The sequence below is a fragment of the Lissotriton vulgaris genome, unplaced genomic scaffold, assembly GCF_964263255.1.
Source record: "Lissotriton vulgaris unplaced genomic scaffold, aLisVul1.2 SCAFFOLD_530, whole genome shotgun sequence".
In the NCBI taxonomy this organism is placed as follows: domain Eukaryota; kingdom Metazoa; phylum Chordata; class Amphibia; order Caudata; family Salamandridae; genus Lissotriton; species Lissotriton vulgaris.
The window spans coordinates 536241-554010 of record NW_028254364.1 but is presented as its reverse complement, the minus strand read 5'-3'; the positions used below and the strand labels follow the sequence as shown (position 1 = coordinate 554010).

At 49.1% G+C, this 17770-nt stretch overlaps 1 protein-coding gene across 1 annotated transcript in view; it reads right to left on the bottom strand.

The window, feature by feature from the left end:
• Positions 1 to 15893, bottom strand: part of LOC147659568 (uncharacterized) — a 29309-nt gene extending 13416 nt beyond the window's left edge. Inside the window, exons 1-3 of the mRNA XM_086951642.1 lie at positions 15815 to 15893; positions 5796 to 5834; positions 3080 to 3316 (exon numbers count right to left, since the gene is read on the bottom strand). Of these exons, the coding sequence (XP_086807768.1) occupies positions 3080 to 3316; positions 5796 to 5834; positions 15815 to 15893 (355 nt within the window). The remainder of the gene's footprint in view (positions 1 to 3079; positions 3317 to 5795; positions 5835 to 15814) is intronic.
• Between the last annotated feature and the right edge of the window lie 1877 nt (positions 15894 to 17770).

Here is a 17770-nt window from a genome sequence, read left to right as displayed (position 1 = left end):
CTAGTGTGCAGGGACCCTAGTTAAGGCAGACCTCTGTCCTAGTGTGTAGGGACCCTAGGTACAGCAGACCTCTGTCCTAGTGTGCAGGGACCCTAGGTAAGGCAGACCTCTGTCCTAGTGTGCAGGGACCCTAGGTACAGCAGACCTCTGTCGTAGTGTGCAGGGACCCTAGGTACAGCAGACCTCTGTCCTAGTGTGCAGGGACCCTAGGTAAGGCAGACCTCTGTCCTAGTGTGCAGGGACCCTAGGTAAGGCAGACATCTGTCCTATTGTGCAGGGACCCGAGATAAGGCAGACCTCTGTCCTAGTGTGCAGGGACCCTAGGTAAGGCAGACCTCTGTCCTAGTGTGCAGGGACCCTAGGTACGGCAGACCTCTGTCCTAGTGTGCAGGGACCCTAGGTACAGCAGACCTCTCTCCTAGTGTGCAGGGACCCTAGGTAAGGCAGACCTCTGTCCTAGTGTGCAGGGACCCTAGGTAAGGCAGACCTTTGTCCTAGTGTGCAGGGACCCTAGGTACAGCAGACCTCTGTCCTAGTGTGCAGGGACCCTAGGTACAGCAGACCTCTGTACTAGTGTGCAGGGACCTTAGGTAAGGCAGACCTCTGTCCTAGTGTGCAGGGACCCTAGGTACAGCAGACCTCTGTCCTAGTGTGCAGGGACCCTAGGTAAGGCAGACCTCTGTCCTAGTGTGCAGGGACCCTAGGTACAGCAGACCTCTGTCCTAGTGTGCAGGGACCCTAGGTACAGCAGACCTCTGTCCTAGTGTGCAGGGACCCTAGGTACAGCAGACCTCTGTCCTAGTGTGCAGGGACCCTAGGTAAGGCAGACCTCTGTCCTAGTGTGCAGGGACCCTAGGTAAGGCAGACATTTGTCCTAGTGTGCAGGGACCCTAGGTAAGGCAGATCTCTGTCCTAGTGTGCAGGGACCCTAGGTAAGGCAGACCTCTGTCCTAGTGTGCAGGGACCCTAGGTACGGCAGACCTCTGTCCTAGTGTGCAGGGACCCTAGGTACATCAGACCTCTGTCCAGGTGTGCAGGGACCCTAGGTACAGCAGACCTCTGTCCTAGTGTGCAGGGACCCTAGGTATGGCAGACCTCTGTCCTAGTGTGCAGGGACCCTAGGTACAGCAGACCTCTGTCCTAGTGTGCAGGGACCCTAGGTACAGCAGACCTCTGTCCTAGTGTGCAGGGACCCTAGGTACAGCAGACCTCTGTCCTAGTGTGCAGGGACCCTAGGTAAGGCAGACCTCTGTCCTAGTGTGCAGGGACCCTAGGTACAGCAGACCTCTGTCCTAGTGTGCAGGGACCCTAGGTAAGGCAGACCTCTGTCCTAGTGTGCAGGGACCCTAGGTACAGCAGACCTCTGTACTAGTGTGCAGGGACCCTAGGTAAGGCAGACCTCTGTCCTAGTGTGCAGGGACCCTAGGTACAGCAGACCTCTGTCCTAGTGTGCAGGGACCCTAGGTACAGCAGACCTCTGTCCTAGTGTGCAGGGACCCTAGGTAAGGCAGACCTCTGTCCTAGTGTGCAGGGACCCTAGGTACGGCAGACCTCTGTCCTAGTGTGCAGGGACCCTAGGTACGGCAGACCTCTGTCCTAGTGTGCAGGGACCCTAGGTACGGCAGACCTCTGTCCTAGTGTGCAGGGACCCTAGGTAAGGCAGACCTCTGTCCTAGTGTGCAGGGACCCTAGGTAAGGCAGACCTCTGTCCTAGTGTGCAGGGACCCTAGGTACAGCAGACCTCTGTCCTAGTGTGCAGGGACCCTAGGTACAGCAGACCTCTGTCCTAGTGTGCAGGGACCCTAGGTACGGCAGACCTCTGTCCTAGTGTGCAGGGACCCTAGGTACGGCAGACCTCTGTCCTAGTGTGCAGGGACCCTAGGTACGGCAGACCTCTGTCCTAGTGTGCAGGGACCCTAGGTAAGGCAGACCTCTGTCCTAGTGTGCAGGGACCCTAGGTAAGGCAGACCTCTGTCCTAGTGTGCAGGGACCCTCGGTAAGGCAGACCTCTGTCCTAGTGTGCAGGGACCCTAGGTAAGGCAGACATCTGTCCTAGTGTGCAGGGACCCTAGGTAAGGCAGACCTCTGTCCTAGTGTGCAGGGACCCTAGGTACAGCAGACCTCTGTCCTAGTGTGCAGGGACCCTAGGTACAGCAGACCTCTGTCCTAGTGTGCAGGGACCCTAGGTACAGCAGACCTCTGTCCTTGTGTGCAGGGACCCTAGGTACAGCAGACCTCTGACCTAGTGTGCAGGGACCCTAGGTACAGCAGACCTCTGTCCTAGTGTGCAGGGACCCTAGGTAAGGCAGACCTCTGTCCTAGTGTGCAGGGACCCTAGGTACAGCAGACCTCTGTGCTAGTGTGCAGGGACCCTAGGTACAGCAGACCTCTGTCCTAGTGTGCAGGGACCCTAGGTACAGCAGACCTCTGTCCTAGTGTGCAGGGACCCTAGGTAAGGCAGACCTCTGTCCTAGTGTGCAGGGACCCTAGGTAAGGCAGACCTCTGTCCTAGTGTGCAGGGACCCTAGGTACAGCAGACCTCTGTACTAGTGTGCAGGGACCCTAGGTAAGGCAGACCTCTGTCCTAGTGTGCAGGGACCCTAGGTAAGGCAGACCACTGTTTACTACTTTTCGGTATTCACAAAGGTAAGCCCAGACCAAAAAACTAACCTTACTACTTTTCCATACTGACAAAGTTGAGTTACTGTTCGTAAAGTTAGACTTTTGATCTAAGTTTAGCTTTGTGAATACCGATAAGTTTAAACTTACACAAAAGAGTAGGTTTTCCTTTGTGAATCGGGCCATCATGTGGTTGTGGGATGGAAGTAGGAGTGTTGGTGGCAGCAGAACTTCCGGCTAGGCTGTCACGCTGATACACCACCCATGGTCAGGTTGGCAGTGATTACTGGGTAGGGCAATACTGGCCATTTCCCCCTGCTGGGGCGAGTGTACAACCTGCAGATGGGATAGTGGCCAGAGAGGTTTCTGCATTCTTAGGTTCTTGAGTATTAAGTGCCCCAATGCATCCTCAGGGCTAATAAGAAAAACCTAAAGGGTATTATAATTCAATAAAGCTTACCTGCACTGGTGGTAGTGCTTCCGGTTCCTGTGGTGGTGCTTCCGGTTCCTGTGGTGGTTGTTTCAGCTGCTGCGGTGGTGGTTGCGGCAGGTGTGGTGGTGGTTGCGGCAGGTGTGGTGGTGGTTGCGGCAGGTGTGGTGGTGGTTGCCGCTGGTGTGGTGGTGGTTGCTGCTGGTGTGGTAGTGGTTGCTGCTGGTGTGGTGGTGGTTGCTGCTGGTGTAGTGGTTGTTGCGGCTGCTGAGGAGAACAGGAGGTGGTTTCAGAAATTAGATTTGCTACTACATCCTGCACACCCCTGAACTGACAGTGAGATTGTGGGTGCTGCGAGGGCCTCTCTGGCAGGCCATCTTCAAGGAGTGAGTAGAACCATGGTGCAGTGGTCCCCAAACCCTTAAACACATTCTCTCAGTTTCCTGCACCTTTTTGTTGCCCCTGATGGAGCTTCTCAAAATCTCTTTCAGCCTATAAACTATTTCACATACACAAAAAGAGTTAAGAGGGGCAGTGATGCTGCAAAGCCTTCTGATGAAGAGGAATGCAGTAATAATGCAGTGGCGGCTCCTGCGCAATGGCGGTGGAGCACCGCCCCACTGGCTAAGAGCCAGCAGCTGAAAAATAAAGTGATTTTTGAATTGCTTTATCTTTTTAGCTGCTGGCACTGAGCCAGTGTGTGCAGGAAGAGGTGAGGCCGGGCCATGGGAGTGGCAAATGTGCACTTTTAAGCGCACATGTCAGTTGGCCGGCCGTTTCAGGCCTTCCAAACTGACATGCGCACTTAGGTTTCTCCAACCCAGCTGTAATGTACAGTCAGGTTGGAAAAACAGTGCAAACTCCCTGTGCCTGAGCGAGCGTTGATCTAGTCCACTCAGGCCAATCCCCACGCTGCTCTCATGCTTGAGAGCAGCGTGGGGATTGGATCGGGAGTCCGATACTGTCCCAGGGACTGCTTGCACCAGGAGCAGAGGAGTGTGAGGCGGCTGGATGCACCAAGTAAGTCTTGTTTTTTATTATTTACTAATCCCCCAGCACACTTCCTGCCAGCCCTCTTCTCCCCTTTTGCGCAAAGATATTCACCGTCCCAGGAGAGGCGTAACAAGGAGAAATATGTTTATTTACCCTCGTTTTTTCCTCATTCTATGTACGAAATATGACATTTCGCTGGAGCACATCTAAAGGAAAGATTTCTAATCTTTAATTAATTAATTAATTAATTGCAGGTTTATATAGCGCTAGGATCGACTCCCGGAGGAGTATCTCCGCGCTTCGACCGCTGCGAAACCCTTCCTGGCTTCCCTGAGAGATGGTCCCTTAATGGGTATCTCCAGGGTGAGACCAGGCATCCCCGGCGGTCTGGTGGGGCCGTTAGGGAAGATGAGGCAAGCTAATGCCCAGAGTTGCCGAGTGTGATCGCTGATCAGAGTGGGCACCGAGGCGAGAGAATTATCGAGTCCGCTGACCCTGGTCCAGAAACCTGCCGCGCCGGGAATCGAACCCTGGTCCCGGGCCGTCCTCTGCTCTCGGGTCTGCCGCCTCTAACCAGTGAGCCACACTACTTCACCTTCATCTTGCGCTCTGCTTCAATCCAACAGCGCCTAGACAAACTCCGCCACCTTCACACTGCCCCAGGGCTTTCAAGAGGTGCCCAGAGGTGCTGCGGCTTCGGGCCGCCTGCCTTTGGAATCTAGAGAAAATGGGGCATATTTACAATAAAGTCATGCAGGCCAGCAAGCCACCTTCCTGCGCCGCATGACTGGGAAAGGGCAGGAAGGCGTCCTGCCTTTGCCCCTGCGCTGGTGCCCCTTTGTCCCCCTACCACCAGCGCAGGCACCCTCGCCCCATGGTGCAAGGGGGCCTCTGTTGCAGGAACAAAGAGGCACCTTCCTGCACAAAAGCAATCCTGAGGACATGTTCTTCTTTCTACGTGTGCTGCATGCAGAGGAAGTAACAAGAAGAAATGAAGATATTTCTTCCCATTACGCCTTCCCTGGGAAGGCGTATCTTTTCAGCGCATTCCCAAGTCTTCAACTTTTGATAAATCTTGGAATATGTACAAAACCATGAGGGTTGCACGGGAACGCCAATGCAACGCCCATGCAACGCCCATGTAACGCCCAAGCAACGCCCATGCAACGCCCACGCAACGCCCATGCAACGCCCATGCAACACCCACGCAACGCCCATGCAACACCCATGAAACGCCCATGCAACGCCCACGCAACGCCCATGCAACGCCCACGCAACGCCCATGCAACGCCCACGCAACACCCACGCAACGCCCATGCAATGCCTTCTCAGGGCAGAGAAACCCAATGCAATGATTTGTGCTGTGTTGCGTTACTGCTAATTTACGAAGCCACTCACGGCCACAGACGATGGCCTTGCGTGGTATCATAAATCAAATTTTGGGCTTGCGTCACACTTGCACCGCGTTGCATGGAGCAAGCGCGAATCAAGTCCTATCATAATTCTGCCCCTCATTGAACAAGGAACGCCACAACAGAAAACGATAGTTATATGACCAATGGGGTCTTCGTGCCACCCTCAAACGTGCATTATAAGTAGCCAACGCCATTCCACCCTGACTTAAACTGTGCACTTTAGAGTTTGTGTTTCATCTTCTTTCTGATCACAGAAACCGAATTCTAAAAACTAAGAACCCTAGGTGAAGCCACGAGCATGAAAGCAGCATTGGCACATGAGACAGCAGGTGACTTACCTGTAGTCGTGGGGGCCAGGGTAGTCGTGGTTTGCGCAGCTGTGGAGAGAAGACAAACAGCACCATGAAGCTTGTGCACAGAGGGCTCAGTACGTGTTCAATGCACATGTGCATCAACCCAAGGTGTGATGTAAACATTCTTCCCAGCTGGTGAATGCCACTTATCCAGCCTTGGCCAATCAGTTTCGATAGCCTTCATTTTCAGTGTTTACAATTTTTAATGATTCTAACAATCAGAGTCACAATGCCACTTATCAACAAGACATACATGACAATAAAAACACAAGAAAACACTAAATAAACAAAGCGAGAGTCAACATTTTCACACCATATATTGTGACATTAAAAACAATATTTCTCAGATGAGGCGCATTTAATAAAGTGACCCCCAATAATACACAATGCACCAATTGAACCATTGCATTTACCTTTAAGGTGTCCGTTCTCCTAATGCTTACCCTGTAGGGTCTGGTTCTTGGAAACTTATCAAGTGTACATGGACCAACGGTTGATGGGTGGCCTATACATCATGAGCACCTCGCCATGAATCCCTGGCTGGCTGTCTTTAATATTTGACCTGTCTTCTATATATACATTTAAGGAATCGCAAACGGCTACCTACATATGCCTCTAAATGAACTGTCTGCTCCAAATCTCTACTGGTCCCCCCCTCTTGCACCCGGGGAGTGGCCAGTCCTCTGGGGTCAGCCTCTTATCCCTCTCACATCACATTTAAATAGTTGAGTAGACTCTTCTCCACCCCTTGAGACCAGCAGTGATCCTTAAGCTGAGAGTGGACCTTCCCCAGAGGTCCTGGAGCCGCCACAGAGCTTAGAAGCTAGCACTTGGACTCCAGGCGCTGTGCTCCCAGACACCCGCGGCCGGGACAGCGGTTCAGTGAACATTAGACCCAGGGATGAGATGTTGACCCTAGTATGCCTTATTGCCGGGGACATGTGCCGGAGGCCGCCCATATACTCCTATTTGAGGTTTCTTCGAGGGTGTCATGGAAATGTGCGAATACATTAATTCCCATGGACTGCTGAGAAAAGTTTTGTTAAAATTGAAAAAAGTACAGTTTTGACAATTTATCTTAAACAAGGTAAGTTTACGGAACTACGTTACACATTAATTTCATAGAAACATCTCTAGGTTAAGGAAGGTAAGGCTAGAGAAGCAAGGTAAGGTTGATGATGGAGGGTGAGCTGGTGAAGGAAGGTAAGGCTAGTTAAGGAAGGTAAGGCTGGTTAAGGAAGGTAAGGCTGGTGATGGAAGGTAAGGCTAGTTAAGGAAGGTAAGGCTGGTTAAGGAAGGTAAGGCTGATTAAGGAAGGTAAGGCTGGTGATGGAAGGTAAGGCTAGTTAGGGAAGGTAAGGCTGGTTAAGGAAGGTAAGGCTGGTAAGGCTTGTAAAGGAAGGTAGGGCTAGTTAAGGAAGGTAAGGCTAGTTAAGGAAGGTAAGGCTGGTGAAGGAAGGTAAGGCTGGTTAAGGAAGGTAAGGCTGGTTAAGGAAGGTAAGGCTAGTTAAGGAAGGTAAGGCTGGTTAAGGAAGGTAAGGCTGATTAAGGAAGGTAAGGCTGGTGAAGGAAGGTAAGGCTGGTTAAGGAAGGTAAGGCTAGTTAAGGAAGGTAAGGCTGGTTAAGGAAGGTAAGGCTGGTTAAGGAAGGTAAGGCTAGTTAAGGAAGGTAAGTCTGGTTAAGGAAGGTAAGGCTGGTTAAGGAAGGTAAGGCTGGTGATGGAAGGTAAGGCTAGTTAAGGAAGGTAAGGCTGGTGAAGGAAGGTAAGGCTGGTGATGGAGGGTGAGCTGGTGAAGGAAGGTAAGGCTAGTTACGGAAGGTAAGGCTGATTAAGGAAGGTAAGGCTGGTGATGGAAGGTAAGGCTAGTTAAGGAAGGTAAGGCTGGTTAAGGAAGGTAAGGCTAGTTAAGGAAGGTAAGGCTGGTTAAGGAAGGTAAGGCTGGTTAAGGAAGGTAAGGCTGGTGAAGGAAGGTAAGGCTGGTTAAGGAAGGTAAGGCTGGTTAAGGAAGGTAAGGCTGGTGATGGAAGGTAAGGCTGGTTAAGGAAGGTAAGGCTGGCTAAGGAAGGTAAGGCTGGTTAAGGAAGGTAAGGCTGGTTAAGGAAGGTAAGGCTGGTTAAGGAAGGTAAGGCTGGTGATGGAAGGTAAGGCTAGTTAAGGAAGGTAAGGCTGGTTAAGGAAGGTAAGGCTGGTTAAGGAAGGTAAGGCTGGCTAAGGAAGGTAAGACTGGGGATGGAAGGTAAGGCTAGTTAAGGAAGGTAAGGCTAGTTAAGGAAGGTAAGGCTGGTTAAGGAAGGTAAGGCTAGTTAAGGAAGGTAAGGCTGGTTAAGGAAGGTAAGGCTGGTTAAGGAAGGTAAGGCTGGTGAAGGAAGGTAAGGCTGGTTAAGGAAGGTAAGGCTGGTTAAGGAAGGTAAGGCTGGTTAAGGAAGGTAAGACTGGGGATGGAAGGTAAGGCTGGTTAAGGAAGGTAAGGCTGGTTAAGGAAGGTAAGGCTGGCTAAGGAAGGTAAGGCTGATTAAGGAAGGTAAGGCTGGCTAAGGAAGGTAAGGCTGATTAAGGAAGGTAAGGCTGGTGATGGAAGGAAAGGCTGGTTAAGGAAGGTAAGGCTGGTGATGGAAGGAAAGGCTGGTTAAGGAAGGTAAGGCTGGTGATGGAAGGTAAGGCTGGTTAAGGAAGGTAAGGCTGGTTAAGGAAGGTAAGGCTGGCTAAGGAAGGTAAGGCTGGTTAAGGAAGGTAAGGCTGGTGATGGAAGGTAAGGCTGGTGATGGAAGGTAAGGCTGGTGATGGAAGGTAAGGCTGGTTAAGGAAGGTAAGGCTGGTTAAGGAAGGTAAGGCTGATTAAGGAAGGTAAGGCTGGTGATGGAAGGAAAGGCTGGTTAAGGAAGGTAAGGCTGGTGATGGAAGGTAAGGCTGGTTAAGGAAGGTAAGGCTGGTGATGGAAGGTAAGGCTGGTTAAGGAAGGTAAGGCTGGTTAAGGAAGGTAAGGCTGGTTAAGGAAGGTAAGGCTGGTGATGGAAGGTAAGGCCGGTTAAGGAAGGTAAGGCTGGTGATGGAAGGTAAGGCTGGTTAAGGAAGGTAAGGCTGGTTAAGGAAGGTAAGGCTGATTAAGGAAGGTAAGGCTGGTGATGGAAGGAAAGGCTGGTTAAGGAAGGTAAGGCTGGTGATGGAAGGTAAGGCTGGTTAAGGAAGGTAAGGCTGGTGATGGAAGGTAAGGCTGGTTAAGGAAGGTAAGGCTGGTTAAGGAAGGTAAGGCTGGTTAAGGAAGGTAAGGCTGGTGATGGAAGGTAAGGCTAGTTAAGGAAGGTAAGGCTGGTGATGGAAGGTAAGGCTGGTGATGGAAGGAAAGGCTGGTTAAGGAAGGTAAGGCTAGTTAAGGAAGGTAAGGCTAGTTAAGGAAGGTAAGGCTGGTTAAGGAAGGTAAGGCTGGTTAAGGAAGGTAAGGCTGGTTAAGGAAGGTAAGGCTGGTGATGGAAGGTAAGGCTAGTTAAGGAAGGTAAGGCTGGTTAAGGAAGGTAAGGCTGGTGATGGAAGGTAAGGCTGGTTAAGGAAGGTAAGGCTAGTTAAGGAAGGTAAGGCTAGTTAAGGAAGGTAAGGCTGGTTAAGGAAGGTAAGGCTGGCTAAGGAAGGTAAGGCTGGCTAAGGAAGGTAAGGCTGGTTAAGGAAGGTAAGGCTGATTAAGGAAGGTAAGGCTGGTGATGGAAGGTAAGGCTAGTTAAGTAAGGTAAGGCTGGTTAAGGAAGGTAAGGCTGGTGATGGAAGGTAAGGCTGGTTAAGGAAGGTAAGGCTGGTGATGGAAGGTAAGGCTAGTTAAGTAAGGTAAGGCTGGTTAAGGAAGGTAAGGCTGGTGATGGAAGGTAAGGCTGGTGATGGAAGGTAAGGCTGGTTAAGGAAGGTAAGTCTGGTTAAGGAAGGTAAGGCTGGTTAAGGAAGGTAAGTCTGGTTAAGGAAGGTAAGGCTGGTTAAGGAAGGTAAGGCTGGTTAAGGAAGGTAAGGCTTCGCCACGGTTGGTTGCATCAAGGGTGGAACCAACCTGAGGACATAGCTTGGATCAGACGCCTACGCCCTCTGAATGATATCTCACTCTGGAATCTGTCCTAAAGTATTTTAAATATTGTTTTATTTTAATGTCCGACCTTTGACCTCCAGTCCAGGCCATGTGACATGAGTGCCAACGCCGGTCTTCAGCATCTATTGATCAACAATCCATGCTAGGTCCAGGTGAACTCAAAAGTAAGATAGGCGTGTGGGCCTAGGGTTGACCCACAAACAGTCAGGTCACTAATAACTTGACACAGGTGAACTTTCTGTCACATTGCTGTATTCTCCTTCCACTAGTCATGCAAAATTCCTGGAATTACACCATGACACCATATCGCGTAAATTCTAGTTAAGTGAAGTAAAGATCCTATCGCAGGTATGTGGGAGTAAAGCAAACACACAGAACACGAGCAGCTGTTGTTTGGAGTTGTTGTGGTGTTTGCTCAATTGTTTGTGCGAAATGTGACTTTGCATCCACAATTGACATGGGCATGCATTTCACACCAAAATGTAGCTCTTAATTACAGATTTGAATTTCATGTAAGTTTTCTGAAGCTGTACATAACTACACAAGAGGAAATAATGCCGCATGTCCCTTCAGGAATGGTTCATGGAGGGCCGTTTGGATTTATATTTCCGCGGACGGGATATCTGTCACCGTTGTGAAGGAGTAACCCGTGCACCGAGATCTAAATCAGCCCTCTCTGTTTCAGAGCCTCAGGACTTCTGCAATTCCCTCACTTCCTCATCAGCATGAACACCCCGAAGATCTTGAGATGATTCTAGCACCTCATCCCCTCTTCCTGACCTGACAAGTTCAAACCCCAGCAGCTTTTCATACTAGTTCTAGAATACCGCCACCCATCCCCTGGCCTCTGCCTCTATCCTTCTCTAGACCAGGGCACGACACTAAGTGTCCTCTCGAGAACCAGTACTGTATTCCAGATCTGGCCTTTTGACCTACAGCTGAACACCGCGCTCCGGACTGGGATGCTCTAGATGTGTGCTCGTCTTGTAGAACCTGATACCATAGAACTGATGTGGACTTCAGGACTGAGAATAACTGCAGATGTGGACTTCAGGACTGAGAATAACTCTGCAGATGTGGACTTCAGGACTGAGAATAACTGCAGATGTCACCTTCAGAAAAGGGAATAACTCTGCAGATGTGGACTTCAGAACTGGGAATAACTCTGCAGATGTGGACTTCAGGACTGAGAATAACTCTGCAGATGTGACCTTCAGAACTGGGAATAACTCTGCAGATGTGACCTTCAGAACTGGGAATAACTGCAGATGTGGACTTCAGAACTGGGAATAACTGCAGATGTGGACTTCAGGACTGAGAATAACTCTGCAGATGTGACCTTCAGAACTGAGAATAACTCTGCAGATGTGACTTTCAGAACTGAGAATAACTCTGCAGATGTGACTTTCAGGACTGAGAATAACTGCAGATGTGGACTTCAGGACTGAGAATAACTCTGCAGATGTGGACTTCAGGACTGAGAATAACTGCAGATGTCACCTTCAGAAAAGGGAATAACTCTGCAGATGTGGACTTCAGAACTGGGAATAACTCTGCAGATGTGGACTTCAGGACTGAGAATAACTGCAGATGTGGACTTCAGAACTGAGAATAACTGCAGATGTGACCTTCAGAACTAAGAATAACTCTGCAGATGTGACCTTCAGAACTGAGAATAACTGCAGATGTCACCTTCAGAAAAGGGAATAACTCTGCAGATGTGGACTTCAGAACTGGGAATAACTGCAGATGTCACCTTCAGAACTGAGAATAACTCTGCAGATGTCACCTTCAGAAAAGGGAATAACTCTGCAGATGTGGACTTCAGAACTGGGAATAACTCTGCAGATGTGGACTTCAGGACTGAGAATAACTGCAGATGTGGACTTCAGAACTGAGAATAACTGCAGATGTGACCTTCAGAACTAAGAATAACTCTGCAGATGTGACCTTCAGAACTGGGAATAACTCTGCAGATGTGACCTTCAGAACTGGGAATAACTCTGCAGATGTGACCTTCAGAACTGGGAATAACTCTGCAGATGTGGCCTTCAGAACTGAGAATAACTGCAGATGTGACCTGCAGATGTGACCTTCAGAACTGGGAATAACTCTGCAGATGTGACCTTCAGAACTGAGAATAACTGCAGATGTCACCTTCAGAAAAGGGAATAACTCTGCAGATGTGGACTTCAGAACTGGGAATAACTCTGCAGATGTGGACTTCAGAACTGGGAATAACTCTGCAGATGTGACCTTCAGAACTGAGAATAACTCTGCAGATGTGGACTTCAGAACTGGGAATAACTCTGCAGATGTGGACTTCCGAACTGGGAATAACTCTGCAGATATGGACTTTAGAACTGAGAATAACTCGGCAGATGTGGACTTCACGACTGAGAATAACTCTGCAGATGTGACCTTCAGAACTGAGCATAACTCTGCAGATGTGGACTTCAGGACTGAGAATAACTGCAGATGTGGACTTCAGGACTGAGAATAACTCTGCAGATGTGACCTTCAGAACTGAGCATAACTCTGCAGATGTGGACTTCAGGACTGAGAATAACTGCAGATATGGACTTTAGAACTGAGAATAACTCGGCAGATGTGGACTTCAGGACTGAGAATAACTCTGCAGATGTGACCTTCAGAACTGAGCATAACTCTGCAGATGTGGACTTCAGGACTGAGAATAACTGCAGATGTGGACTTCAGGACTGAGAATAACTCTGCAGATGTGACCTTCAGAACTGAGCATAACTCTGCAGATGTGGACTTCAGGACTGAGAATAACTGCAGATATGGACTTTAGAACTGAGAATAACTCGGCAGATGTGGACTTCAGGACTGAGAATAACTCTGCAGATGTGACCTTCAGAACTGAGCATAACTCTGCAGATGTGGACTTCAGGACTGAGAATAACTGCAGATGTGGACTTCAGGACTGAGAATAACTCTGCAGATGTGACCTTCAGAACTGAGCATAACTCTGCAGATGTGGACTTCAGGACTGAGAATACCTGCAGATATGGACTTTAGAACTGAGAATAACTCGGCAGATGTGGACTTCAGGACTGAGAATAACTCTGCAGATGTGACCTTCAGAACTGAGCATAACTCTGCAGATGTGGACTTCAGGACTGAGAATAACTGCAGATGTGGACTTCAGGACTGAGAATAACTCTGCAGATGTGACCTTCAGAACTGAGCATAACTCTGCAGATGTGGACTTCAGGACTGAGAATAACTGCAGATATGGACTTTAGAACTGAGAATAACTCGGCAGATGTGGACTTCAGGACTGAGAATAACTCTGCAGATGTGACCTTCAGAACTGAGCATAACTCTGCAGATGTGGACTTCAGGACTGAGAATAACTGCAGATGTGGACTTCAGGACTGAGAATAACTCTGCAGATGTGACCTTCAGAACTGAGCATAACTCTGCAGATGTGGACTTCAGGACTGAGAATAACTGCAGATGTGACCTTCAGAACTGGGAATAACTCTGCAGATGTGGACTTCAGGACTGAGAATAACTGCAGATGTGGACTTCAGGACTGAGAATAACTCTGCAGATGTGACCTTCAGAACTGAGCATAACTCTGCAGATGTGACCTTCAGAACTGAGAATAACTGCAGATGTCACCTTCAGAACTGAGAATAACTCTGCAGATGTGGACTTCAGAAAAGGGAATAACTCTGCAGATGTGGACTTCAGAACTGGGAATAACTCTGCAGATGTGACCTTCAGAACTGAGAATAACTCTGCAGATGTGACCTTCAGAACTGAGAATAACTGCAGATGTCACCTTCAGAACTGAGAATAACTCTGCAGATGTGGACTTCAGAAAAGGGAATAACTCTGCAGATGTGGACTTCAGAACTGGGAATAACTCTGCAGATGTGACCTTCAGAACTGAGAATAACTCTGCAGATGTGGACTTCAGAACTGGGAATAACTCTGCAGATTTGGACTTCAGAACTGGGAATAACTGCAGATGTGGACTTCAGAAAAGGGAATAACTCTGCAGACGTGGACTTCAGGACTGAGAATAACTCTGCAGATGTGGACTTCAGAACTGAGAATAACTCGGCAGATGTGGAATTTAGAGCTGAGCATAACTCTGCAGATGTGACCTTCAGAACTGGGCATAACTCTGCAGATGTGGACTTTTACCAGAGAGACAAAGGTGTCATAGAGAGCACAGTGATGAGAGGGTTAACTCTGAGGTATCTTGTGCTGTTGTAATGCGGAGTGAATATGCATGCTATGCGCATGACTATGGCGAAGAAAGACGTGCGTCCTATAAACAGATCTATTATTAATGATATACAGAGGTATTAATGAACCACCTTATTCTTGATGTGGCCTCCAGAGGTGAATCCTAAATTATAGGTGTGGCCTCTGGAACTAGGACATATTTGGTCACCAGGTCTCCTCATAATGCTCCATAGGTGGACTTTAGAACTATACATAATCACTCCAAACAGGGAATGGGTTAAACTAAAGGTTGCCTGTTGCTGCATTTATAAACCCAGCAGTGGTGTGTATTACCCTGTCTACTAACCCCACTTCTCCCACAGGAAACATGTTGACCAACCTTCATTGAACCCCAGGTAACAGGTTGTCTAACCTCCTGTATACCACAAGTAACATCTTGACTAGCCTCCTTTCTCCACAGGTCCCATCTTGACCAGCCTCCTCTCTCCACAGGTAACATGTTGGCTAGCCTCCTTTCTTCGCAGGTCCCATCTTGACTAGCTTCCTGTCCCCTACAGGTCCCATGTTGAGTAGCCTCCCCTCTCCAGAGGTAACATGTTGACTAGCTTCCTTTCTCCACAGGTAACAAATTAGCTAGCCTCCTTTTCCCACAGGTCCCGTGTTGACTAGCCTCCTTTTTCCCACAGGTCCTGTGTTGACTAGCCTCCTTTTTCCCACAGGTCCCGTGTTGACTAGCCTCCTTTCTCCCACAGGTCCCATGATGACTAGCCTCCTTTTCCCACAGGTCCCGTGTTGACTAGCCTCCTTTCTCCCACAGGTCCCGTGTTGACTAGCCTCCGTTCTCCCACAGGTCCCGTGATGACCAGCCTCCTTTTTCCACAGGTCCTGTGTTGACTAGCCTCCGTTCTCCCACAGGTTCCGTGTTGACTAGCCTCCTTTCTCCACAGGTAACATGTTGACTAGCCTCCTTTCTTCACAGGTAACATGATGCCCCACCTTCTCTTATCCTCAGGTTCCATCTTGACTAGCCTCCTTTTCCCACAGGTCCCGTGTTGACTAGCCTCCTTTCTCCCACAGGTCCCGTGATGACCAGCCTCCTTTTTCCACAGGTCCTGTGTTGACTAGCCTCCGTTCTCCCACAGGTTCCGTGTTGACTAGCCTCCTTTCTCCACAGGTAACATGTTGACTAGCCTCCTTTCTTCACAGGTAACATGATGCCCCACCTTCTCTTATCCTCAGGTTCCATCTTGACTAGCCTCCTTTCTCCCACAGGTCCCGTGTTGACTAGCCTCCTTTCTCCACAGGTCCCATCTTAACCAGCCTCCTTTCTCCACAGGTCCCATCTTAACCAGCCTCCTTTCTCCACAGGTAGCACATTGACTAGCCTCCTCTCTCCACAGGTAACACAATGACTAGCCTCCTCTCTCCACAGGTAACACGTTGACTAGCCTCCTCTCTCCACAGGTCCCATCTTGACCAGCCTCCTTTCTCCACAGGTAGCACATTGACTAGCCTCCTCTCTCCACAGGTAACACATTGACTAGCCTCCTTTCTCCACAGGTCCCATCTTGACCAGCCTCCTTTCCCCCTCTATTACAGTCTCCCAGCCCACCCCATGCTTTAGACAGCACTGCTGTCTCTCCGTCCCTCGTCCTGTGCCACCCGCAGGCCATGAGCCACCCTCGGTGTGAGGCCTACGCTGGCGCCACCTACCGGCAGAGTGGAGTCCCAGCAGCAGCAGCAGGACGGCGGCTGCCCTCAGGCTCCGGCACACTTGGCTTCCTTGCTCCATTGTGATCTTGGGCGCTTCCGCTGGTCTCGAGTAGAGATGTGTCTGGGATTCTGCAGCTTCCAAAACTTGTGCTCTCAACTCCTCAAAGTGGCCCTTTATACCGGGGCCACTGGGAGGGGCCCGGCGCCTCGTCAGGGCCCCAGCAAACACTCACTCAAGGCACAAGGCCGTTAATTGCCAAAATTATCCGCGCAATTAATGAAATCTTAAGGATGATGCGCGCGCCAAGTATTTCTGCTGAAACTGGCGCGGCATTCCTGGCAGCGTTCAGCCTCGGCGCGGCCTGGCAGGGTTCAAATCCCCTCGGCGCGGCTCTTTCAAGAGTGTCCGGGGGTTCCTATCAGGAGCATTTTTAAAACGGATGTTTATTCAAAAATCCACTCTGCCAGAAGCTGTCAATCAAAGACATGCGTTAAAACGCAACTGCGTTGCAAACCTTTTTTTAAGATTTGTTTTTATTTTATTTTCATAATAAAAAACAGCAGCTGCTCGTATTTTTTACAGAGATTAAACAGAGCACCGAGAATAGTTTAAAAAGTAAGTAAAGCTAGTGAGTTAAATTAACCAGCAAGCAAGAACATACTCTAACCAGGACTAAAACTTTAATCCAAACCTAACATAAAAATACACCAATATTAATATATTCCTTTGATGTCCCCTTTGTGTGGTAGAGTCTGACGTGTCAGCAGGACGCTTTACACCATATCTGAGCCCAGGGCCGCTTCACGCTTTAGCAGTTCCTGTCTCCTGCCAATGCTCTTGTAAATTCTTTTGGGAAAGACCTTTTTATCTGACTATATCAGATAAGCACAGGACACTCCAAAAAGAATCTCACAGAATAACGAATCAAAAGCTTCAATATTCCCTACGCATAGTCATGGTCTTTTTGACCTTATGCTGGCCTTAGCTTTCCAACACATCACACTTAATTGGAAACATCTGACAACACTTTCCATCCAACATTGCTGGAATACACTTTATCACTCCCATCGACTTGATACTGCTTTGCCTCCTCTTTCACCCAACAGTCTACTCGAGATCTCTTCTGGTTACCTCTTGTTACCTATTTAGACAAAGAGGTTTTATCCAATAAGTCTCATTTAACTTTGGATAATTTCAAACCTCCGTGAATCTTTCATTTCCCTGTCCTTCTATTCGTATTGTTGTTGATAATGTATTACTTATTTATAAAAAGGTTATTATTCACATGCCTTTGTAAAAATGCAATTCTGTATATGTCCTGTTGTACAAGTTTCTCCCTCCCCCCCTCTTCCTCTGTCCACCTTCCATCCCTTCCCCAATACCTTATCCCAACTTCCTCCAAGTTTAAACAACTTTCTCTCTTATTCGTCTGTCAGCCACCTTTTGATTGACTGTGTCTCTGTTACTGTGTTATTTTCGGCAGTGCTGGCCTTACGTATTGTTCCTTATGACTCAAATAAAGCTTCTCAAACATAAAAAAGCTTCAATATTATGCATGTGAATTCATAAACTAACAATTCTTCACAACAGGTTTCTTCTGAACTTATAGGGGTGGGCGTAACTGCATAATTCTCTTTAGTGCAAATACTCAGGGGCAGATTTACAAGCCCCGTATGCCACTTTTGCGCCGCTGTTGCGTCTCTTCTGTGACACAACGGCAGCGTAAGGCCAGCGACATGCTGCGGGGTATTTACAACGTGATGCATCTAGCCTTCTTCTGCAACCTGGTACCGGCCCCCAGCCTTCACTGGAACCCTAGTACCCACCCCCAGCCTTCTTCTGCACCCTGGTACCCGCTCCAGCCTTCTTCTGCACCCTGGTACCCGCCACCAGCCTTCTTTTGCATCCTAGTACCCGCCCCCAGCCTTCTTCTGCACCCTCGTACCCGCCCCAGC